Source organism: Prionailurus bengalensis, chromosome A3, assembly GCF_016509475.1.
Source record: "Prionailurus bengalensis isolate Pbe53 chromosome A3, Fcat_Pben_1.1_paternal_pri, whole genome shotgun sequence".
NCBI classification, from domain to species: domain Eukaryota; kingdom Metazoa; phylum Chordata; class Mammalia; order Carnivora; family Felidae; genus Prionailurus; species Prionailurus bengalensis.
The window spans coordinates 68,197,227-68,223,759 of NC_057354.1; the positions used below are offsets into that span (position 1 = coordinate 68,197,227).

The following is a 26,533-nucleotide window of genomic DNA, read 5'->3' on the forward strand; positions in this document are numbered from 1 at the left end:
AGTGACCTATTTGGAGGATGTAGGCTAAACAATACATATTACAGGCCCAGTGGCTGTTGGGCAAGCATCTATTGATTAGGTAAATACTCAAGGAAAAACTTACAGTAGAACCTTTTGGAGAGATTGAATCTTGTGAACAGCTGGCAAGTGCTTAATACCTGTGTTGGATATTAACCTAGAGAGAGACAAAATAAGAGTGAGAAAAAAGTGAACATGGCTATCTTAACAATTGCTAAGGTATGAGCTTTCCAAATTCAAAATAACGATTTTGAGCTATCAGAAAAACCTACCAGAAAATCCCATAATATTGTTGACTCATGCTTACCTTTTCTATATTAAGGCTGTGACCAAGGTCTAGCAAGGTATTGATTCCTTGGAGAAAATAAATTTATACTTAAAGCAGAAAGGGGCTGCTATGCTACATGCACAATGCTCTTTTTTTTTTTTTAAGATAAGTTAATATGATCAAAAAGCAACTTGTAACTAGATAACAAAATGTTCCTAAATCACCCTTTGTTTCCCACCTTCACATATTCTTTGGAGAGCTGACCCCAGTCCATATAATTCTGTTGAGATTAGAAAATGAGGTTCTGTGCCCTTTGATGGAGTATGCATGTAACCTAAACTGTGTCAATCAGACTGTCTCCTGGGAAGTGTTTGGAAGTTGATGAGAGCTGAGTCCACTGGTGCCATCACCCTTAAGAGATAAACCATAAATTTCTGTAGCTGAAATGTCCAGAACTATAAAGGATCCTTCCCAAAGCCTGCTTGTGTTAGCCTGGGTTCCCCAGGAAGCAAGTCTTGAGAAGCCTGGGCTATAGGTAGTATATTTGATAATGAGCTCAAAGAGTTTGTGGCAGCAGTAATGAAACAGGGAAGAAAGATAATCAATACAAAGATAAGTTGTTGAGTTGGCCACCGCTACTGGTTACTGGTCCTTTTATGCCAAGGACTTGATTTAGGAGATTTTCAAAATGGATCTGAGAGTTGTTGCTCTGAACTGGGGAGAAGAGTAAGCATTTATTTATGGACTATTATTTCGTTTTGGTCAGATGTGTCTCCATGGTGTTAACTCCCCACCTCTTGACTTGCATGCCCTAGTGTCTAGTGGGTTCCTGCCAGGACAGAAGACCTAGGACAGGAAATGAGAGGTATACAAGGCTAAGCTAGATGCAGTCCATTTGCACCTTCATTAAGCTGGTTGAATGTGAGTGGAATGGCTGCCACAGCAGTGGTAAACGTTTTGAAGTGACACATGAGAGTTGTTTGACAGCTTCTTGTTCAGCATTTCCTTCTTTCTTGTGAGTTGCTCTGAATCCTTCTAATACCTCCTCATTACCATTTTTCTTTTCTATGTTTGGCTGACCAACCAGAGTTGGTCTTGGTCATTTGCAATGTAAAGAATCTTCACTGGTACAGTCATCGTGAAGGATCATGTGTCCTTTTGGGTTTATGATGCTAGAGTAGACTTTGGTATCTTGTTCTTTGCTTCTAAGCTCGGAGAGTCAGTGAATTCTGCTATGGGTTCTCTAATGGTTCTCAGGTGTTTTGTTCCCTCTTCATTCTTATTGATTGATGGAGGCTCCATCTTGGTCAGTTCTGCTGATTACTTCAACAGCCCTTGATGGGTACTCCTTTGTTTTGATCAGTTTCTGTTCCTATGATTTTGCTTCTTCCAAAATGTTATATGAGTGCAATTATATATTATGCAGCTTTTTGAATCTGGCTTCTTTCATCCAGTATAATGCATTTGATAGTCTTCCATCATGTTGTATTTATCAATAGTTCATTGCTTTTTATTGCTGAGTAGTATTCCATTGTAAGTGTGTATCACAGTTTATCCATTTATAAGTTGAAGGACATATAGATTGTTTCCAGTTTTTGTGATAATTAAAAAGCTGCTTTAAACATTGCTGGTGGTGGTGGTGGTGTTTGTGTGTAGGCATGTACGCATTTCATGTGAAAGCGAGGGAAAGAACATTTTTCTTTATCTTGGATAAATACCTAGGAGTAGAATTGCTGAGTTGCATAGTAAGTGTATATTTAACTTTATTAGAATCTGCTGAACTGTTTTCCAAAGTGACTACCATTATGCGTTGCCATCAGCAGTGTATGAGAGTTCTAGTTGTCCCACATCCTTTGGTTATGTTAAAAAAAATTCTTAGAATATAAAAGTAATAAATGTTGAATGTGGGAATTATGGAAAATATGGTAACATTTAGAGAAGAAAGTAAAAATCACCTCTAGTTTGACCACCCGGAGAGAGTTTCTGCCAACATTGAGAGCTTGATGTTTCTACAAAAACAAATGGCTTTCATAGTTGCTTTCCACAATCTGAGATTCTACTCATTCTAACAGAAACATTGCCACAAGTAAGTATCTACTAGCTTGACACAGCCCTATTCCACATTTTAATTTAATCATATCCGGCCATCTACCATTTTTAGATCTCTTCTCATGTATCTATGACGTATGCCCTTAATGAGATATCAAAGTAAGGACCATATTTAATATCCTCTGACAGTCTATACAACTGTGTGCAGATTTGGAATGTAGTATGTGCTCATAAAATACTGAGTTAATTGGCTGATGTTTCTAAAACATTTCTTGACTCTGTTACTGGGAATATATAAAAATTCTTACTCACTTAACTTGTCTGCCATCATTGCTACCTGGAGTAATTAATCTGAAACAGAGCCAGGGAAGACTGCAGGCCAAGAATTGGTAGAACCTATGGGCCAACTCTGTCATGAACTAGACACAACCCATCTCATCTCTTGAGACTGGAAAGGATGTGGAGTGTGTGAATATCAAGGTAGACATTCTATCAGACACCTCTATACTTTGCTTCATTCTCTCGGTCCATCTTTTACTCTAGCTGTTACCATAGCAACTAACTACATAGAGGCTTGACAGATATTGGTTGCAGCTATACTGATTGTCTCATTTTCTGCCCTGGGCTTCTTTGCCACCCGTGAGTGGGACACCTAAAGGGATCTGTTCTACCATTCAGAGACGTGTGCAAATTGGGAAGTGCAAGGGAGTTGGTACCCCATAGGGCAACTTTTGACTAGTGTTGAACTCCTGTCTTCTATTATTTGGGTGAAGAATTCTGAATATATTCTAAATGACACTTAGGAGGGACTCTAACATGACTGAACCCCAATTTTCTGGTGGTGATGAGCTGATAATACATTCCTAAGTTGGCTTTCCTTCTTTATTTTGTTTTCCTTAGTCATCCAATCTCTTTCCTTGGGTTTAGGTATAAAAATAAATTACTTGCATATAAGTTCTTCCTCAGACATGTTTTAGAGAACCTAGGCTAAGACAAATACCAGCTTACACTGAATCTCACATTTACATAGATTCCCTGATGGTTGCTATTTCCTTTTACTCCAAATCTGTCTCTCCTTGCACCCTAGCCCTGTTTCTCTTCCTTCTTCTACTGTAAAATTTCTAGAAAGAGTTGTCTGCATCTGTTGTCTTTATTTTCTTGTATGCTGTTCCTTTTCCACCTGCTCCAAGAATTTTCATGATGCATCTCTCCACCAAAATTACTTTGTCATTCATCAAACGCACCAATCCATAACTAATAAATCTAATGAGCAATTTAAATTCTCATTTTTAAAAACCTTTTTCAGGAGAATTCAGTACTCTTTGTCAATATTCCTTTCCTGTTAGCTTTTGTCTTTTGCACTCATCTGTTGTTCTTCCTCTTAATTCATTTTATTTTATTTTTGACATCCCCTCCTCCAGCTTTATTCTGAGCCTTTTCCTTTTTTCTCTATCATCTTGCTGGGAATATCTCATTTACCATGGCTTTAAGTACTATCAATATGGTGACAACTCAGATTCATACTTGACTTCTGACTGCTATAGTCTGTGTCTAATTAAAGTTTACTTTATATATTCTTCAGAATGTCTCATTGGCATAGAAAACTAATTTTTTTCCCTCATCACCTCTGCCAAACTGTTCTCAATACTTCCTCATAAATAGCACTACCATCTATCATTTGTTGGTTACACATGTGACCATTAAACTTGGCTTCTTCTCTGCCCAACATCAATACATCTCAAAGTCCTCTTAGATTTCATTTCCAAGAGATTTCTTGATTCCATGCAATTACTTCCAACACTACTGATACCATTCTAGAATAAGCCACCATTTTCTTTCCTCTAGGTCTCTGCCATAGATTTCCCATATAGGTAATCTTGTCTTTTTCGAACCCATTCTCCATACAGCATCCAGAGAATTCTTTTAAAAAATGTAAAATAGATGGCTATCATCCTCTGCTTTTCTTTTGTTATTTTCCATTATAGACTTGATACTTCTTACTGCCTACTCTTGGACCTTATCTCGTGCCATCCTTCCAATACACTTCAACACCAGTAGCTTTCACCCAGTTCCTCGGATACACTAAATTATTCCCTGTTACCAGGCATTTGCCCATGCTCTATATGGAAGACTGACCACCTGCTCCTTTCTTGGCCCACCTCAACTTACCCCTCAGGGCTCAGTTACAAATGTCATTTTCTTGGTGAAGAGCTCTCTGATTGCTGATTTAAATTAAGGCCCCTGATTTATTCCTGGTATAATCATGTCTTGTTTAGAACTTTTTCTTTTTCACACCCTTCAAAATTCTAAACTATATATTTTATTTATTCAATATCCATCTCTTCAACCAGATTGTGAATGACCTGAGCACAGAAATCATGTTTTTCCTGAAAAACAAAACAGTGTTGGCACATATAATTTGCTTGATGTTTATCAGGCCAGGCAATGTGCTATGTGCTGTCAAAAGATGAGCACTAAAAGGAATCATTGACTACCTGTGTTCATTACACCTAATGGATTTGACATTATATGGATAGCAACCTGGCTCTGTCTCTTAATGAATTAGTATTACTTGTATAAAATTGAAGGAGGGAAGAATTTATGCTTGTAAAAGAGAATGGTACATTATTTGCTATCAATAGCATGAGCTTCTGAAGCCACAATACGTAAGGGATATCTGTAAATGTCTATAGATGCACGTGGAAATCTTTGGCTTTTATAGAAAACACACAGCAAAATGGCTAAAATTATTCCAGTAGTGCTAAGTTTAAGACACTTAAGAAGATCTAGTGACCATCTAGTGAGATGGATTATTGGTGATAACTCTATAGCTAAGACTCTCCATAACCCCAAGATAACTCAGGAAATGGAGTTTGGATGAACACTTAGTTTTCAATTCATTTTTCTCCTTTGATCAATAAATTCATGTCTGATGGAGGCTGGAAATGGGTAATCACCTACAAGCTCTGTCTCAATGGGTTTGCTTTGGTCAGATGACTGTTTGCTGCAAAATTATTTTGATTCACTCAACTGTGGTTTATCTTGAAAAACAGGTAAAGGCCTGAGGGTAAAATGTCAGCAAATTTAAGTCCTGCAAAAAGATCCTCTAAAGAAAAGCTTACAGTTCTCCTTTCTCAACAGCCAGTTTCACATTCTGAGCTGATGTTAACACCTTTCGTGCCTGACTGTCCCTCATCTTGAGGTAATGAAAATGAGCACTGCTTCCATTGGGGTGAACTTAATGAGGTCCTTCTATTGCTGGAAACCATTCCCACTATGTGCTGCCATGTAAGAATATACTTGCCTTTTAGTACACATACTGCCAAAGCAAGTGTTATACTTGACTTTTATGAACAGGTGACCCCACAGCTCTGAGGCTCATTGGTGAAAACATCAATTATGCTTTTATTAATCTCCAGGAGAGCTGGTGAGTTTTTAACTCTTAAATTGTGTGTGTTCTTAGTTTTATTACATTGGAAAATATGCCTTCCTTCCATACAACCTCCATTCCATTCCATCCAAGAGTGGACACCAAAGACCATCTCTTGGTTCCAGAAAGCTTGCAGCTGAATTAAGCAGATCAGGCTAGCACAGATGAAATACTCAGACAGGTCTAGTTCTAAACTGTGTATTATTTATTGAGTGTATTAAGAGTTCAGAGAAGGGGAGAGCAATTTGGGTTGGAACAGTCATGGAGGACTTCTTATAGGAAAGAAAAAATCCCAGATTTATGAGTATAGAGCTTATTGGCCTGAATGAGAGAAGTGGACACATGTGGATAGACCACAGGAAGGGTGTGACAGAACAGAGGAAGATGGAACTGAAAGGGAAGGAGGAGGAAGCATCTCAAGAACCTTTACAACTAGGTAGGGAAGTGTAGACTTGATGGGTAAGTGATTGGAAGTCACTTTTGGATGCTGAAAGAGGATATAAGACTTAAGGACTCTCTAAGCAGAGGTGGCCCATGTTTCCACAATCGCATAACACTGGACTTAATAGTGGTGGCCAGGACAAACCAGTTGCTGGTTGAGACCCAACTACATAACCCAACAAATGGAGAAAAGTCAGGAAGGAAAGATCCGCTTCATCACACATGCTAACAAAGAATGTAATTCTTTATCTCTATTCCACCCCAAATCCACCATGGAAGGGAATGGTCAATTCTGAGACTGTGTGAATTAGCTCTTGTAATTGTGAACTGAGGCCAAAATAGAGTTCATGCCAGAGACTGGATGGCTCATTGAAATACTTCAGGCAAATTTGATTTTGATTTAGGAATAGTATGTTGCTGATTGTATGTCCAGGTTAGGGGGTCTATAATTTTTGCCAAAGCACATTTCCTAGAAGCTAATGCTGAACTCCTTTTCCTACCTCCTAATTGGTTTCCAATGATAAGGAATTTGTTCACACCTAATTTGAGTCTTTTTTTTTTTTTTTTTTTTTTTTTTTTTTTTTTTTTTTTTGCTTTTTACATTTTTAATTCTTTAGTCTCCTAGATAAAATGAACTTTTTCCTTATGACCACTCTGGGAGAAGATACTTATCCAATGATGGATAAGAAGGAGAACAGACCGCATTTAATTAATACATGAAAAGACTTGTTACCTTGGGCTCACTGATACTGAGATTTCTATTAACTGCAGATCCTTAGCGATTGGGAATTTGCATCTTTACATACACTACTATAAAAGAAGCTAACATGTACTTTCTGAATCACTAAATAAAGATTGGTTAGGTGTAGAATCCCACAATCTTGGAGTTAGATGGCAGTGTGTAAGAAGCTCTGGTATAATGAAAAGGGCCTTGTACGTAAGATTAAAGACCCTGGATTTGAGTGCCTATCCTCTTACTAGTTGGATGATACTGAGTACTTCACTTGTCTTTTCAGAGCCTCAGTTTCTTTCTGTACAATGACTTTGTGTAAGGAACTACATGAGACAGTGGAGAGCCTGGTTTCCTGCCTCCCCAGCCTCATAACTTCAAAACTGGGACCATTTAACTCCTATTTAGCTTAAACTCACCTCAGCCCCCATAGAAAACAGACTCCTTAGCAATCAGGAGTGGGTAAGAGCATAGTGGTTGGGGGAGAGTTTAATGAACCCAAGGGAAGCATTTTAAAGAGCTCAGCCCTGTTAATGTGGCTGCATATTCTGTTTTGATCTAATATCCTGGCTTATTAATCAGGCTCTGGTCCTATTCTTAGGGCACAGAGCAAAGCTTTGAAACTAATCAACTCTGAGGCTAGAGGATCTGGGTTCAAGTTCTGCCTGTACCACTTCTTAAGATGTGTGGCCTTAAGAGAGTTAGATGAAGTGTCTAGGTCTCAGATCTTTCATCTTATACCCAAGAAAATAAAATGTACCTTACAGGAAACCTTAACACCATCCATGTTCAGGCACTCTTATTGGTCCTACTGCAACCTTGTATTCCCCGAGACCCTACATGATTTCCAGGTTCTCCTAGGACCTGGACCATGTTTTGCTTTTTTCCAGTTCTCTTGGGTACTAAGATGCCGTTTCCACATCCAGGTCAATGTTGTCCCAATGGGGCTGCCATGGTGCCAGAGTGGGCTGGTCTATTAGCTGCTGCCCAAGGCTCCTTACTCTGTTGCAATACTTGGAAGCCATAGCTATATTTCCCAGATTCTTGCCACTTCCTCTCTCTGATTTCCTTTAGCAATTGCTGATAAACCTGCCTGAATCAACATTCTTGCCTGTCTGATTCTGTGTAGTTTCTGGGTCCTGATTATCACCTAGAGGTTTGTTGGTCATCTCGTGGAAAATTACTGTGAAGAGTGACAAAATTGAAGACTTAGACATTTATAACAAAAATATAAGTGATCCAAATTGGTTGATACTTTCTGTGATAACAAATAATCTCAGAAATAGTGCTACAGAGCAGATATTTTTAAATTAGGCACATTTGGTTTGTCTTCTTAAGGGAAGGGTGATGCAATGCATTTGTAAGAAATCTGCTATGTAGAGACCATTTGGAAAAAATGGAAATAGTTAATTTATTGCTGAAAGTGATGCATGTCATCATTAGTGAAAACTCTAGTATTACACATTTTAAAAAGTAAGGAAATACAACTTTCTAACTGGTTAGAGTTTTTTCATTGTGTTTTGAACACATTCACTGGAAATACAAAAATGCAGTATCTTCCAAGTAGTTTGTAAGAACATTGGATTGAAATTAGGGACGAAAACTTACTAGCTCAATTTCATCAACATATTTACATAAAAGTAAAGGATAGAACCACTGAGTATGATGACCCAGGGAGTGTAGCTATAGGCTTGTCTTCTGTTGGATTTACTTATTGTGATGATATTTTGTCTTCAGCTTTGACAGCCATTGAAATATGGTATGATATGACCTGTGGGTTGCTTTTCCAGTGTTAAACTAAGGATTAAAAAATAATGAAGCACATCCTATGACATTGTTTTCTCTAAAATATTTTTATTATAATTAATGAGAGAAAAATAGGCTTTTTGTGCCACATAAAATGTTATCTAGTGAGACAAGATGTAAATGTAAAAGCATATTATTTATTCATCATTGTTTCATGCTTTAAAATATTTTTGTGTATATTTTGTAATGTATAAAATAATACTGTAATTGTTATGTATATCCATTTTATAAAGTTATTTGGGAAGTATACTCATACATTTTTGTTTGTTTGCTGATGGGAGGAGGAATCCAGACCATACTGTCCAATACGTAGGACATTTTGCTTGGAAGGAGAAGCCTGTAATTCTGAAGGGCTGCCAGGTGGAAATGGTAATAGATTTGTGCTGTGTTGCTCTAGAAAGTAGGTATAGGATTAATAATAATAATGGTTAACATTTATTGAACATTTCCTATGCACCAGGCACCACACCAAGCACTTAACATTGATTATTTTATTTATTCCTGTTCTGTACCTTAGGAGACAAGTATCATTACCATCCTCATAACAGAGTGGTGGAGAAGGCTCAGCTGATAGAGGTCCAGTAACTTTCACAAAGCCACACATAAGGAGAGCAGAGCTAGAGGTTGAATCCACATCTTTCTGACTCTATATAGTTTGTGCTATTACCATTACCTGGCTTAGCATAATGATTGATTCTCATTCATTATGAAAGATGCCCACAGAGGAATGAATGGATTATATAGCTAAACACTTGGTTCTTTACCTCTGGAAATATGTTCAACTAAATGACTGGAAGGGTTTCTTCATGAGGAGTGTGATATTTTAACTTGTAATAAATATTTCATCTATGTTCCCCTTCCTGGTCCAGAACTTTTGGGTTGGTGAACATGTGGAGATGTGGGGAGAGTGGTGGGCATGGGAGCTCTGAACCTTTTCCCCACATCTTTCCCTATTCATCTCTTCTATATGGCTGTTTCTGAGTTATATCCCTTTATAATAAGCTGGTAATCTAGTAAGAAAAATGTTTCGGTGAGGTTCTATAAGCCACCCTAGCAAGTTAGCTGAACCCAAGGAGGGATCATTGAAACTGCCAATCTGTAGCTGGTGGGTCAGAGGCACAAGTGTCAATCTGGACTTACAATTGACATCTGAAATGGGGACAATCCTGTAGGATTGAGCCCTTAATCTGTGGTATCTGATGCTATCTCCAGGTAGATGGTGTCAGAATTGAATTGTAGGATACCTGGCTGGTGTCTGAGAATTTCTTGGATATGTTGTAGTGGGGGGGGGGGGACCTACACATTAGAATTAGGTGTAGAATTGGAGGAGGGAGTTGAACTCTGTGACCTCTAAGATGCCTTTCAACTTAGCAACCTTGAGCATTTCTTTAGATTTAGACAAACTATTTCCAGAAAATATAAATGATTCCTGTACAAAGGATAGGGTCTAATGGTCAAAGAAGTTTGGGAAATGCTGGATTAATAAGGGGTAAGCAGAGTCTTTCCTGAAGGATTCTCAGAGAGCCTTTACCATACTATTCATTATAAATGTCCAAGAGAAGGAAATAATGTGCTGGCTTTCCCCAAACACATTCATCTTGGATGACTCCTTCATTGTAGAGTTATCTCCTGAGTTTGGTGTTTTCTTGTTGAACCTTGGAAGCCCTGATAGAAGCTAAAATATTTATACTAATTCTTGGGAAATGCTGTTACTCTTTAGGACATGGTTGGCAAGCTGTCTGTTAGGCAGAGTATTCTATTAGCACCCTCCATTCCTCTCCCACGATATCGGAAAGTTGATAGTATAGAAAATCAGAACCACCTTGGTGAGAGGGTGCACTGTGTCAAGTGAACTTTGGCTCAATTTCTACTCTCATCTTCAGGCCTTTTAGGGTAGTCTTCTTTAGATTATCACTTTGAGAAGTAAGGTAAGATACCCTGAATAATGCCACTGCAAACCTATAGAATATGTTAGGTACATGATAAGATTCTTGCTTTCAGCCCAACAATTAACCTCTACATATATCACGTCTGGGTAGAAAAAAAAAACAAAACATGTTCTCTAATGGCAAACTGAATCAAGGGAACTAGACTGAAAGTAAATATTAGGAAAAGGGGCCTGAATGTAAAAAAATTAACATATGTGATGAGCTAATGTGCAGCCCTCACTGTTGATGTTATTTGTGCTTTGAATTTGGAGCATGCTGTAGGATACCTTTTGTATCCTTAGCTAGGGCACATCTCAGTGTAGGATATTTAAATGTGTTTTGCCTGAGACACCGAGGGATGAGCGATGCTATGTTCTAGTTACATAATTCTTAACCTCTCCTGCAAATTAGGCAGGAAAACAGTTTAGAGATGCTGGGAGAGGGATTTCTGTGGACAATTGTGAATATGCCCTTCCCGTCCCCCCACCATGAGGAAGTGTGGGCACTGCCTGCTGCTTCACTTAGGTTGAGAAACGGACCTGAAGAAGACCATGCAGCAGATTTCATAGCACTCTCCTCCTGCTTGGGGGATATAGTGACCAGTGTTTGACTTGGACCAAACTAGAGGCTAGCTAAAGTGGCAATAGACCAGACGATTGCTATTTGGGAAGTAACTGAAGTCCTAAGGGCTGGTTACACAGGTCACAATTCTGACCCAGTCTTCTATTTTACAAAGGAAGGACTGGAAAAGAACCTTGACTTACATTTGTGTAACACATATGATTGACAAAGCTTTTTGTATGATCTTGTTTGACCTTACAGTAAGTTTCTGAGATGAACATGAATATGATTCTTGTCTTACAGATAAGGGAGGCAGTGCTCACAGATAGTAAAAAAAAAAAAATCAAATTTCTAGACTCAGAGTAGAAAGAATCATAGTTAAAACTTAGCAATTACCTTAACAAGTGTTAGGCAGCATTGTAAAGGCCTTACTGTATTGAAGTCCTTTAGTCCTGCCCACACTCCAGGAGAAAGATACTATTAAAAGCTCCATTTTATAGATAACTGACACCTGGAAGCCTCAGTTTCCTTGACTTGTCTGCTAGAAAGTACAAAAACACCGGCATTTGAACTCAGGAACTCTGGCCCCTGGGCCTTTCCTGTGATGTTCTTTCCATTATAGTACATTGGCTACATAAGGATTTTTAAACCATAAAGATCTCTCTAGGTTAGTTTCACTGCCAACAGAGCATTGCCAAGTGGCAACCTTTTGGGACCTTCTTGGATGCCAGTGTAAGAATAACTTTAATCATACTACCAATTTGTGATAAGCAGTTACTTTTAAAATACATAGGGGAGTCGCAAAAGAGTTAATATTTTAAACAGTTTGCACACCCTTCCTCACAACTCAATTCTAGCATTAATTATTTAGAAAGCTATTTCTTAGGTACACTTTGACTTAGCCTGAGTAGATGATCACAAGTTCCAAATGGCAAACATTAATAAGGTGTTAGTGTTGTGCTCAGAACACGAGTACATCATTTTGGCTTCATCCATGCTCTATACCTTACCTGCTGTGATGTGCAAGAAAGTGGGATAAATTGGTTTGGAGTCAGACATTCCTCGTTTCCATTCTATGGAGTACACAATCTCTGAGTTTCAAAATCCTCATTTGTAAATTGGGGAAAATATATGCCTTCTGTTTTTTGAAGATTGGAAGATGAGATGAGTTGTGTGACCAAAATACCTAGTCTGGGGTCTGCCGTGTAGTAGATGCTCAATCAGTTATCAGTTTCCCTGTTCCTTGTGGCCCGGGATCGTTTCTTAATCCCATTTTGTGAGTTTCGGCAATTCAGTCATCCTCTATGAACCTTAAATTTGCCACCTGTGAAATGGAACCATCAGAAAATATCTCACAGGCTTTTCTAAGACTTCTTCAACCAATAACAGTGCAAGTGCTTCCTAAATTATGATTCCTGTTATCTACCCCCAAATCATTCAGCATGGCCTTGTATAGTTAGCAGATCTTATATTTGTTGTTGCATTAAACTTCAAAAGCAATCCCAAACTCTGTTTCATCTTCTGTTCTTTTCCTTTTTTACAACAACCTTCAGAAGGAGAGACAGACATTATTTTTCTCATTATCATACTTGAGGCCCAGAGGGCTACTTGCTTACAACTTCTCACAGGAGGACCAGGGCTGGAACCTGGGTCTGTGGCTCTCATTGGTGTCTTGCCAAGTGAATCTGCGTCCATGTGGCTCCTGTGGTTTGTTCCTTGCCTAGAGAGACCTTGCTGTGTGACTTTTGTTAGGGGGGCACCTGATTTATTCCCCCAACAGTCCCCTAAACATCCTGCTGTCTTCCTAGCACTGCTATCTTTGAAACCCAAACTGGTGACGGAGGAGTTTGTCGTCTCTTGACCTCAGCACTTTTTGCAGGGTGTTTACTATGGGTGAGCTCATGATTCAGCCACAGAAGAAAATTTTTGTAATGTCTACTGGAGATGAAAATATTCTTCCTTGGAACATTTGTCGCTTGAGTGTTCATACTCTGTAATGCCCCAAGACAATCCTCTAAAAACAGCAGCTGCTTCCCTTCCACTACACAAACAGAAAGGTTCAAACTCAGGCCTGCTTTGTTATTATGGACCAACTGTGTGCAAACACTATGTCCTGTGGGGGGCCCAGAGATGAATTAAACAGCCCTTGCTCTGGATTTTCTGACAATAGAATCGGGTGATATTCTCTCCCCTCCCTTCATTGTTCCCCATCCTGAGCCACCTGATCTGGCTGGCTGTTGCATCCCCTGGGCTGCATTCCTTCTGCACACATACCTGGGGAAGACCACTTCCCAGATGGACATGTCCAGAGTTTGGGAGCAGTGGATCTATTCTGCTAGAACATGCACTTGTTCTTAGCTGACAGCCTAAGAACACATATTCTTAAAGAGAAAGGTGAGCTAAATGAGGGCAGCAAGGAAAAAATGGGTCCCTCAACAAGTGTGAGAGGGAGGCGAGAACCAGGTGCATGGGAGCTGCACAGCCAGCATCCTCCAAAAGGAAAAAATCCATAGCTAAGGGCTCTTTTTTGTGCCCTGAGCTGGGGATACAGCTATGAAGATGACCTGGTCCCAACTTGGAGTAGCATAGAATCTTGTAGTAACTAGAGTTCGCTCGAGTGTCACCCTCCTCCCAGTCATTGTCCTGCCTGCCCCTGCAGCACATGGCCCACCTAAAAGGATTGGTCATCACTGTCTTGGGGAAGTGGAGGTGATGCTAGCACTGAGGAAGAAATCAGGTCTGAGCTTCACGCAACTCATCTGAGAATTGTTTCTCTCTGAACCCTTGCTAGACTTGTCCTTACAGCTGACTTTTGGTGATGATAGATGGGCCTTATTTCAAAATTAATGAGGTGAGGACACACCTACCTCATGAGAAGGTGTATCCTATGAAAATATAATTCAGAGACTCTTTAAGTGGGTGGAATATGGTTACCTAGGTGCTATTGGAGTTGATTCTGTGGGACTGATCTCTCCCTCCCTGAACCTTCCATACCTGGGAGTCTACCATTATCAGTTCTTGGGTTTCACATTGCCTTTTCTAGGCTCCTGTTTTAAAAATGGAAATACCCCTAGGAAGAACATCAAGACCCAAACATTGAGGTACACTGATGGATCAAATAATTGTCTTGCTGATGGATGAGACTTGGGCTTCTTGTAGGAAAAAACATAGTAAACAAATTAGAGGAATGAGGAGAGGAGGTGAGCATATGAAAACATCACCATCCTGATGATCAGGCCCTTGGTAGAAGGAAGTTCTTGCCCTCCTTGAGTGGACATGCTCAGGCTGAAATCTCATCCTGAACCTCAGTGTTTCAGAATGCAAGTCTGATCATATTTTCCTAGTATTGAGAACAGCAGGCAAAGTTGGCTCTGCTAGACAGATAACTGATAAAATAAGCAATTGTATAATTTCCATTGTGCCCAAACATTTTTGTAGTCATGACAACATCCTTAGATTCTAACAGCCCTGACATCCAGGGAGATGGCTAATAATTCCTTTCCAATAATCACCAGCCTCTGTGTAAGAGGACTATTGGGCCCCGTTGCAGGATGGTTCTGTGTGAGAGGTGCTGAGGGAGAGGCACTAGAGGGAAGGGAGGCTTTGGGGATTATTCAAGGTAAGGGGCAAAAAAAAAAAAAAAATCACTGCAGTCACTTGGGTGACTGACCTAGAGGTAAATCATGTGCCAACGATCCTTTTTTGGAAATGTGTCTCCAATTGAACCCATTCCTCCAGGTGCCACCGTTATTGTACCCCAGGATTATAGCAGTTGCTCCTTAGTAAGTCTCCATTGTGTGTATCATCTGTACCCTGCTACTGGTCAATCTACAGTTCAAATCATTGTCATCTTGTCATGTTGCTGCTCAAAATTTCATATAGTTTATTCACTACTTACTGTATTAGGCCTGAGCTCCCCTGCCTTAATTACTTTTTTCTAATCTTGCCAAACCCAATCTATCCTATCCTGTATTTCCAAATTTTATTTATCCCTTAAGTTATAGCTAAGATCTTCCTACCTCCATCAAGCTTCCTCTGACTACTCCGGCCCAAAGCATTGGGCTTTATGACCAGTACCACACAGCCCTATAGGTGTGTTGTTGCCAGGGATTAATGCATGCTAGGCCTTTTCTCCAGAAAAGACGGAATTCTGTGAGAGCTGTCCATAGATGTCTCCTGTATCTCTCAAAAAAGGCTATCTTTTCCATCTTTTCTCAACTGCCCTTTCTAAAACATTACTGTCTACTTGGTCTGCTTTTTTTAATCTTTCTTTATACCACTAACACCATGTAACATTATCCAACATTGTCTCTTAAGCTAGAATATAAATTCCATAAAGGCAGAGGCTTTAACACTCTTGGCATCTTTTGTATACCCAACAAATACTACAAAGCTGAGAATATAATATGACCTCAATAAATGATTGTTGAATGATTGAATGAGTTTTTATTTATTAGCCAATTCACATCCAAAATTATGGAGAAGAAAAGGGGAGGTACCAATCCTTTCCACTATGTACATGCTGCCATAACTTCTAAAAATGAACCCTCATATGGTCTTTTTCCTATTAGAATAGACAGCCAAACATTGCTGAACAGCAAGAGTAATCCAATTCATAGGGACATTGTGCATTCCTGTCAGAAGAGCCCTGTAATCAGGGATTACAGGCAAGGCCAGCTTACTGCTGCAAAATGCATGGGCTGTTACTACGCGGCCAACTTCTTGTATTGCTGTGAGATTCAAATGCAATAAAGAATGGCAAAAAGGTTTGGGGCACCTGGGTGGCGCAGTCAGTTAAGCGTCTGACTTCAGCCAGGTCACGATCTCGTGGTCCGTGAGTTCGAGCCCCGCGTCGGGCTCTGGGCTGATGGCTCAGAGACTGGAGCCTGTTTCCGATTCTGTGTCTCCCTCTCTCTCTGCCCCTTCCCCATTCATGCTCTGTCTCTCTCTGTCCCAAAAATAAATAAACGTTGAAAAAAAAATAAAAAAAAATAAAAAAAAAGAATGGCAAAAAGGTTTAAATTGTAAATCAAGATAAAAATGGGAATCATTATTCAACCAGCTGGTGGTGTGAAGAACTGGAATTAATTTTGATAAAGACAGCAAGGAATACTCTGGACCACAAGTATTGAAAATAAACATCAAAAGGAGGTGTCAGGAGCTCTCTATTAGAACTCTGAAGGATAATATGGTTTTGATTGTTTGGAAGGGCCTTTCTGGATATGTCAGGGCCTCAGAAGGATGCCTTTCTCCTTTGAGAAACACAAATGATATATTTCCACATTGGAATACTGGTCAGTGGATCTTTCCAAAAGAAAAGTTAAAAAGACTTTCAAAAATTTTAGGAAACTTGGCGGGGAAAAAAAATCCACAATCACCACTATTATCATCATTGTCATCAAATTAATCCTTTGAAAAATCTCAAAAGGTAGGTATTGCTTTCTTTTCTTTAAGCATAGGGGAGAACTGTGGTGCGAAGAGAATGAAGTCTCTTACACGGACTTCGCTTAGCTAGTAAATGATAGGGTCAAGAATTTAACAAAAAATGCCAACATTTACTGAGGATTTTCTTAATGTCAGTCGTTGTTTGCAATGCAATGCAAAGGTGCAGGTAGTGCTATTCCTGGTTTATAGTAAGTAAGACTGGGACCTAGAGAAGTTAAGCCATTACCTAAGGTCACATAACTAAAGAGAGCAGGAGCCAAGACCTGAGTCTAGACAGGTGGCACTGGTATCTATGTGCTTCTGCATTACTGTGTGATGCTTCCTGTGTCCCTGGCCACTGTCCTTTGAGATGTCCAACATATGGTTCAACTTTTATAATCAGAGAAGCTACTTTCATTACCCTTACTAAATGAAATGAGGGAGGAATACAGAATAGAGAGAAGTAGACATGGGGGAGGTATTGCTAGGGTGAGTCCCAGTGAAGGCTGTCCTGGAATTACCTGGCTGGAGAAAGCAGATGGTGTGGGTGTTGTTAATAGGCATCCTAAGGAGGGTCTAACAAGCCTGCATGTGACTAGAAGATGGTTGTCAATTGGGGAGGGGTCCCACTCAGCTGTGCGAAGGGTTTGCTCAGATGAAATTAGGGTTTATTGAGTAGTAAAGAGCAACATCCAGCTGCCTAGAATTTCATTGACAGGATGCAAAGGCAGGAGAATATTGTGTAAACCTTATTTACAGATCAATAGATAATCTTTCATACACAAAAGGTCAGCTCCAGGAAGGCAGAGCAGTAAAAAAAGAAATATTGCCTGCAAATACAATATTGACTTAAAAAATGCACCCAGATGAATCCTTTGATGTATATTCTTCTAGTCAAAGTACATTTCTTTATTCATGAGGTTTTTTTTTCCTAACCACTTCAGGTTTCTCAGTGAAGTATGAAGACAGTGATGAAGAACACTGATTTCTAGTTGTCTTGAATTCTGTGCCATCAAATGATCAGCATGAAATGGAATCAATGCTGAAAATTTCAAAACAACATTCCTCTGTGTGTGTGTGTGTGTGTGTGTGTGTGTGTGTGTGTGTGTGTGTGTGTTTGTGAATTAGGATGCTCAAGTCAAATAGAAACTCACCCCTAACCCCTTGTAATTTCCTGCTTTGGTGGCTGTGATGATGATAAACATTTATCCTGGCTTCAGGAAATAAACAACTATTCAATCCTACTGGTTCCCTCTGGATTCCTTCATTCATTGTGTATTTCTTATTTGCCTTTAAGCAAGTAGTTCATCATCCCAAAGAATATCTGAAATCGTTGCCATCCACCTATACCTGACTGCTGGATTGTGAGGCCATTTATGACTGCTGCTCAGACACAAGTAAGCATGGGAGAAGGAAGCCTAACTGGGCTTTGTTTCCCTGATAGAATCTTTCAGATTAGGGGTCCAACTAACTTAGATACCTTATCAGTATGAGAAAATTTTTCAAAGGGCCACAGTCTGAGCCCTGAATAGAAATATTGCTGGTAGAAAGTGCCTTTGGGGTGGTTGCTCCAATCTCTGGGTCATTGTGTGCCACATCTGAAGGAAGGATGCACAGCTGGGAAAAGTCCACCCTCGTCAATAAGTCAAAAGGCTTAAGATGGACAACTCTTCCTCTTAACTTCCTGATGGAGAAAGGCATGGCAGTGGCTGTGAAAGAATTTTCTATGCTGTAGAATTATATAAATACATTTTCCAGAGTAACCAAGGAGGATCCTTTGACAATGACACAATTACTTCCAACTGCTTACAAGTTCTTTTCTTGCTGCACTGAGAAATCAGGTTTCAAATGCTCTGAGAACAATAACTTCCTCTTATGAAAGGATGTGGCTGGAATCGGCCACCTACAGCTTTGTCTAGACTTGATGGGGAACCAGAGGGACAGGGGACTACTCAACCCCTCAAAGGGAGAAAAGGATCCAGAGGGGAGGCTGGATTTCATGACTGATGGTATAGATTTTAGCCTCTTTCAGAGTCAAAGTCATAGCTTGGCCCCTCTATTTGGCCAAAGTTTCCATTCCTCCCACCTGGGGCTATGCCTTCCATGCTCACATCCTCCCAAGTTCCTCCCCAGCTCTTACCCCCTAGAAGGAGGACTGAGGGTCCTTATTCATAAAAGTGAATGGTGGTGACTACCAGGTGTGGGCCAGTATTGGGTCTAATTCTGGATATCTTGATTTCAAACTTTGCAATGATTCCTCATCCCTTATTTACTTGCTCCCAGCCCACCATTCTGGCTATTGTTCATGCTGTTACTATCAAGGGCTCTAGAATATGTATGTGAGGGGGTTGTTTTCTTTTTGGATCTATCTTCTGCAGGAATGCTTTTCATTACATGCATGTGAATGGCAGTTCCCCTGTGGATTCATTTGCATGTCCTATGGTGATTATATTTTGTTATTGAAGGCTCTGTGGCTCCCACATCCCACTTGGACTTTTCTAAGAGAAAAGGGAGAGAAAGAAGGAAGAAGGTAGTTGGGAGGGAAAGAAGAAAAGAGGAAGGAATGAAAGAAGTCAGTTGGGTAACAGGTGCTAATAATTTTGTACAGTTGTTTATAGTTTATATACTGAGAAACAATTTGTAAAATGTTTTTTGGCAGGCATCATCTTATTTTTCACAAGCACCCTATTTACAGATATGGAAACTGAGGCTTAGAGAAGGTAATTGGGTATCTAACTAATAAATAACAATATCCCACCTGGAATCCAGTCCTTCTGCCATCATACATAGTTTTCTTTTCTATACTGCTTCATGAAATGTAAAGGCATTTCCTAAACTTGTTTTTTTGAACTTAAGACAAACACTGTAAGAGCTAAAGGTCTTGGTGGGCACCATAACTCTATTCAGTCCTTACTGGACTTTTCTTGAGGGTGGACTGGTAGACTTTGGTTGGCTAGAAATAATCATCCTACAAAGTACTCAGTACATATATTAATATTTTTGAACACTTCATGGTTTATGTAATATTTTCCTATATAAATCTCACTTGAGGGTCCTATAAGCCAAGTGGGTCTCGGAAGTCCAGCAAATGACCCAAAAGTAAATGGTGGGATGAGGATGAAGTCTTAGTTTTTTTTTTTTCTTTAATGCTCATGCCTTCTATTACTCCATATTTCCTCCACTGTTATGTGCCTAGTCTGCTAATCTGCAGAGAGTATAGTAAAGTCCATTTAGGGATCCAACACACCCAAGTCTGAAAATAGAAGAGGTCATAACCCTGACCTCTGAGCATGATGGGCTCTATTTGGGGGGCACAGTGTAAAATGAAAATTCAGGGCCCTTTGTTAAAAAAGTATAAGCATTTCAAGACTGTGGAAGCAGGAAATTAAACCTAGTGTGAGGCTCCCTGAATGTGGGGTGCTTTTGAGCATGGAACCCTGTGTGACTGTATGGGCAGCATGCCAATGAAGCTAGTCCTGCCTCTGACATTAACTCAGGAGTGGATGACCTTAACTCTTTCTCAGATCCTTCCTGGAGCTTCTATCAGGGAGGGGAAGTTACATGTCATATAGACTCTGTTCTGTTAAACTTTTTATTCTTGTAGAGATGAGGCACACAAAGGCCCAGTGTTGCTCATTGAACCTACCAACTCCAGTTCTCAGGGATCAAAACTTAAGGACAAAGTATCACTAGCAAGTAATGTTGATGTGAGCATTTACTGTGTGACAGACACTGTATAAAACTTTTTTGCATCCTTTAAATTGTTTGCAAAGATGGCCTCAATTCTCTATCCTTACTTGGATCAACACATCTTATATTGTGACTGTGAAGCTTTTCCCATGAAAAAATGGAGTGCATTTCTCTATGTCTTGAATCAGAGCTGGCCGCATGAGTTGGTCTGGCTAATAAAATGCTTCAGAATAGATGGCATACTAATTCAGGGGGTAGGTCTCAAGAGGCTTGCAAGCTTGACCTCTTTCTGTTGGAACCCCAGGACTCCCATTAGAGCAAGCCTATGTTAGGCTGCTGGAAATGAGCTCCACTTGGTGTTGTCATCTCAACTGAGACCATCTAGGGCAGCCTGCCCCCAGTTGACCTGCCACCTAACTGTAATTGCTTAACCGAGCTTAGCCGAGGTCAAACAGTCCAGGTCAGGAGAACTATTCCACAGATAAACTCACAGACAGGTGAGAGATGATAGCTGTTGCTTTAAAACTGTGTGTTTGGGGGGATGGGCTTAGGTAGTTATGCATTATTATGCCAATAGGTAACAGATACATACTATTACCATTGTTATTTCCATTCTTGTGGTAGGGAAATAAAGAAATAAGCAAATAAGCATCAAGACATTAGGTTGTAGCCTGTGACCAGTGGCTAGTAAATGGGCTTACTGTGACTTCTAGCCTAAGTCCTTATTGGTTACTTTGTGGGGTCCTTTCATAGCACTCTGGGCTCTGTCAAGCACTCAGCTATTTGGAAAGGTATTTGAGTGGAAGAAGCAGTGATTTTGCTGATGGGGCTCAAACACCAGGAATCTCTCTGCTGGTAAAATACCATGTCTATTACTAACTAAAACTTAAAAAATAAAACACTGTAAGTTATCAAAGAAAAAATGCATATATGCAGAACAAAAGGGATGATATCTTTGAGGTTAAGGTAACAAGCTAAATGCGAGCACAAATTTTGGCTGTATCTTATTAATAACACTAAATTATGACTGAGTTATGCAAGAGGCCCATGTGAAATTACATTAATGCAAATGGAATTCTTTGTTTTTGTAAATGAAAACAAAAATGCAGTTATATTAGTGGAACTCACATATTAAACTAAAATAAAATCTACCAGCAAGTGTCTCCCCTCCATGTCTAGGTAACCCCACATCTTTTATAAAAAGCAGTTGCCCCCCAGAGTAACAAGTAGACATTGTGCTAAACCAGGAATACACAATTCGTTTATAGTGGCCACACCAGAATATAAGAGTTCTTACAAATATCGGAGGTTGGGAAGGTTCTGGAAGGCATCAGTGTCGATGTATAGCAGGTTGTTGGCCTTTTCAATTCTACTGTAAAACAGAAAAGAATATATACATGAGCTCAACTGTAAGGAATGCTGTAGTATTTTTCACATTATGCAAAGAGTATATCACTTATTCACTCACCCATCCATCTATCCATCCATCATTTCAACAAAAAAGTTTAGAACACATGCAGTGTTTTCACTATGCTAAGTTGTTCAAACTAAATATTAACCCATTTTGCTTTCATCACTAATGTCCTCTTGGGACATTAAACATAGCCAAACAAAACACTTTCTGAGTTTGTCCTTTTCACCCAGCACACTGTGTCTTTAACCAGTAAGTGTCTCTCAGGGTCTAAGGAGGCTAAGAAGGCAGGGATGAGACTGACCTGGGAAATGGAGATTTTGTCTGATTTGGAGACAAGAGAGTAGGGGATAGAAAACAAAAGAAGGTGAAAAGAAGATGGCAGGAAGCAAAAGGGTGAAGCAAAAGGAGATTGGAGAAAGAGTAAAGAGGCAAAGGAAAGCAAAGATCAGGTGAAAAGCAGTGGACATCTGATTTTAATCATGCAATTGTAGCAGGAAGTAGTTGGGAACGTGCTGCTGATTCCCTTCATGCTGTAGACTGAGGCTGCTCTCACAGCTCATGAGAAGTGGTGACTTTTGCCCTTGTTGTCTTTAGCTGTGTCCTGATCAATAGTCTGGAGGTGAATGTGTTCACATTTGGATTCCAACAGAGAGAGGCTGACCTTTCCTCATCTTGCTGGATCAATGTATATTTACAGATATGCTCTGTGTTAATTACTTCCTCCCTGTTTCATTAGCTTTTATGTTGCAGTAACCTGTAGCTACCCAGATCCAAGTACCAGGTAATTAATTAAATATAGTCAGTGCTACATGGGGGTGAGCACCTCTCCATGCAGGGAAGAGATGAAAGAGCTGTTCCATTAGCTCTACTGCCTGTTGAACTGCAGAAAGGGATGCCTGCTTAACCCTGCCCAGAGGGCTGATTGCTCTTTGGTTCATTTCTTTGACATTTCCTGTGGGTTCTGAGACCCTGGTGAAACTCTGTTTTTCCAACTAGGGTAAGGAGAGACCAAGCAGAGAAGAAAAGAAGGAACAGGAGGGCAATGGGGGAAAGTGAGGAAAGGCATCAGTTTCAGAGGCTTAACAGCAATGAGGAAGAATGCAGGTGGGAGGCAGAGTGGGTGGAAGGAAGGAAAAGGGAGAGGGTAGTCTGCCAGTATGGACAGACTATCATTTCTAAATGTGTGTGTGTGTGTGTGTGTGTGTGTGTGTGTGTATGAATTATATGGATGTATAAATGTATATATATGTATATATGCTTGGCAAATGATAAGAAATTTTTTAAAAATATAAGAGTTGGTATTTATGTTTAAGTCCTTATCCTGCTGTGGATTTGGCTGGGTGACTTTAGATAAGCCTTGCAACTTTCATTCTTGTCTGTAATATTAGGAAAGTGGTTCATTCACTTTCTTAACTATGTTGCATGGGATTTTTGTGAGGTGTTAATAAATGCCCCACAGAAGAAACCTTACCAGCGATACTGGTTGAGAAACCCTTAATAAAATGCCTCCCTGGATATTCCAAGTGTATATTCACATATGATAGGTTCTGAGTTTTCCTATAGTAAGTGAGCCTAACATTTGCCCAATGTTTCCTAATATGACTTGACCATAAAGTCGTTTACCTTTTTAAAAAACACTTTGTACTTTGGAAAATTTGGGACCAGATAGTGTCTAGTCTTTTCTGGCTTTGACATTTTATGATTCTGTGAATTAATTTATGGTGGTTATAGGCTGGTATGAAACAGAAATATATCTGTATGAATATTGACAGGTGTGTAAAACCAGAATGTTAAAAACAGAAAGTAAATTTGGTTGTAATAAAGGTACCAAGTATCATTATGACATATTTACTCTATGTCAGTTGACGTTGGATCTAATTTATATTTATCACCTTTGTTCATCACAGTGATCCTGTGGCATGCACTTTTACTCTCATTTTACAGTTAAGGAAAACTAAGTGTTAGAATGCTTTTGTTTCTTGGTAGGTTTCATGGTGAGTGTATGGCATAGACTAGTACTCAAGTGAGGACTGCTTATCTTTACATCACGTGGGATTTATTTTGGACTTTGACTCTGGAATAATTTTAAAAGAAACGATGAGATAGAGACCCCTTCAGTCACAGCACAAGGTTATTGGGTCTACTATTGGAAAAAAAAAACCTCTTGGAGGGAGACAGCAGGACAAGATTATTTTCTTGGTTGGTACTTGGATCACCAGGCAGAGAGACACAGAATGGTGCCCTTTGGGCTGTCTTTGACATCTTAAAATGAAATTCTAGGGATCAGTGGATAGAGCAGAGTTAGGACCTTCCAGGGATATACACAAAATTTACAGCTATTGCCAATGGTGATGAGCAAACCCCACAGGATCTTGCTTACATTTCATGTAATTTGGACAGGTTGAAGAACACATTTGCCTCTATTACTTCCAAGACATCATTCTGTGAGATCTCTCTGCAAAAAAAAAATACATATGATATAAAAATATATGTTTTGAATTTTTTACAAATGAAATGTAAGTCAGCATAGAGCCTCTTGTCTGCAATGATTCATGAGACACACACAACCCTATTCCTGTCCTCAAAGAAGCCAGGTGTAATAATCAGACAAATCTAAAATAGGAGATGCTAATATTTGGAGAACAATGAGAGAATAAGCCCAAGGTGATGGCTCAGTTAGTTTAGAGGTTATTCAGTCTGTGGATATAGCAACTGAGGTCCAGAAAGGGAAAGAAAATTGATTAAAGATATTTAGGGAATATACAGGATGAGAACAAACTCTGAGTTCCTTAGACCTTACAGGGGTCAGCAAGCGTTTTCTACAGGGCTAGATAGTAAATATTTTTTTGGCTTTATGAGTCATTTAATCTCTGTCACAACTACTCAATTGATAGTGCAATGCAAAAGTAGCCATAGATAATAAGTAAATGAATGAGCATGACTGTCTCCCAATAAAACTTTATTTATAAAAATAGATTGTGGGCTGGCTTTGGCACCATGGGGCTATAGATCTTGCTCTAGACCATGGAGTCAAGTTCTTCTCTCTGCTAATCTAACATTGGGAGATGAGAGCCTCAATTCAGTATCAAAGGAGCGTGGCTTTAAATCCCTCTCTTCTCCATATCATTACCCAAGTAAGGGTTGTTACTCCAAGGTCTTTTGTTACCTAAAATATCCAGAGAAGATCTTTCAGGTCTCAGGTTTTTGTTTTTCTTGATGGAGTAATTTGAGGGCAGTAGAGAGTGAGGTCCACTATGCCAAAGCCCAGAGCTTGAGAAGATAGAGGGTGGCTTAATCACTTAATGTTTATAAAGTGGTTCACAGATGAAACGTGCTATTATTAGGCCTTCAGAGGAAGGCTCATGCAGTTTTAATGCAGCAGCTGAGAGTGTCTCAGGAAATCTCATAGGCAGCATGCATTCAAATTGGCTGAGGCAGAAGCACTGTCTGCTGGCCCAGGATTTAGCTGAAGAGCTCTAGAAAGGCTCTTGATCAGGCAAAACCTGGAAGACCGAGCAGGGAGAAAGTCTTAGAGGACAGGTGTGATTGTGAACAGTAGCCATCTCAGTGAGGGGAGCTGGTGACATCTGGAGCTTGTCAACTCAGTGGTGGTGGGTCACGTTTCACAAGCCCCTGTGAGTAAGGAGACATTTTGTGGGAGAAAAATAGCCTTCTTATTCTATGATGGCATCTTTGATGATTCACTTGGTAAACTTAAGTATTCACAATTTTTACAGTTGAACATAGATAAAGGTGGTGTGTGTGTGTGTGTGTGTGTGTGTGTGTGTGTGTGTAATAGAACATGTTGGCTATTGGCGGTTTATTTTGCTCCTCTGTCCTGCAAGTGGAAGGAGTGCTGGGAGGTACAGGAATGAAGAGGAGTAGGAAAGGGGTGGTAAACCTGGAAAAAGATGTTAATTTGAACATTTAAGGGAGTTGAGTGAAAGAGTTGCACAGGGAAAGGATAAGTCATGGAGGAAGAACTAGATAAATCCAAATGGGGCCATATCTTCCAAAAATGATTTGCAGGTTCACTTACTGCTTCCAGTAGATTTGGTTGACCACACATGATAATATCTCAGCCTGATATTGCCTAGAAGGTAGATATTTCTCCTTGTCTGAATTCATGTGCTGAGAGTTCCCTTATTTGGATTTTCTCCCTCCCTTCCATCTGTCCGTCCCTCAAAGAGAACTAAAAACTGTTAGAATGAACAAACCAAAGAGCATTTCTAAATTATTTCAGAAGGTAGTTCATATTTTATAGCCTTCACTTCAAAGACAGGAGAGGGTGTGGGTTGGAGAGGGGCAGGGAGAGCCTTTGGCTGGATGAGGGTTGGGGGAAGGTGAACAGTATGCAGCAGTGGAAAAATACATCACTGAGAAATTCAGGGATCTTGTTCCAGTCCAGCCTAGTTCTGTCTCTAGTTATTTTTATTATAATTTATTCGGTATCTTTATCAGCTACTCTATATACATTCTCTCTAATCCTTTTGACACACCTGTAAAGTACATTGACCTCCATGTTAATAAACAGCCCCACTAATATGCAGGTATGCTAGGCTACCTCTGACTGATTGCAGGGCTACAACACTTTTTTTTAGGGTTTATTTACTGACTGAGAGAGAGAACAGAGGAGGGGCAGAGAGAGAGAGAGAGAGAGAGAGAGAGAGAGAGAGAGAGAATCCCAAGCAGGCCCCAGGTTGTGAGCACAGAGCCTGACATGGGGCTTGATCTCAGCATGGTGAGATCATGGCCTGAGCCAAAACCAAGAGTG

General features: G+C 39.8%; 1 protein-coding gene across 1 annotated transcript in view; it reads right to left on the reverse strand.

Annotated features, from left to right (window-relative positions):
* The window catches only part of FSHR (follicle stimulating hormone receptor), a 177,606-nt gene that overhangs the window by 27,337 nt on the left and 123,736 nt on the right, over positions 1-26,533 (reverse strand). The window contains exons 3-5 of the mRNA XM_043603342.1: positions 24,140-24,214; positions 21,643-21,717; positions 104-175 (exon numbers count right to left, since the gene is read on the reverse strand). Coding sequence (XP_043459277.1) covers positions 104-175; positions 21,643-21,717; positions 24,140-24,214 — 222 coding nt within the window. The remainder of the gene's footprint in view (positions 1-103; positions 176-21,642; positions 21,718-24,139; positions 24,215-26,533) is intronic.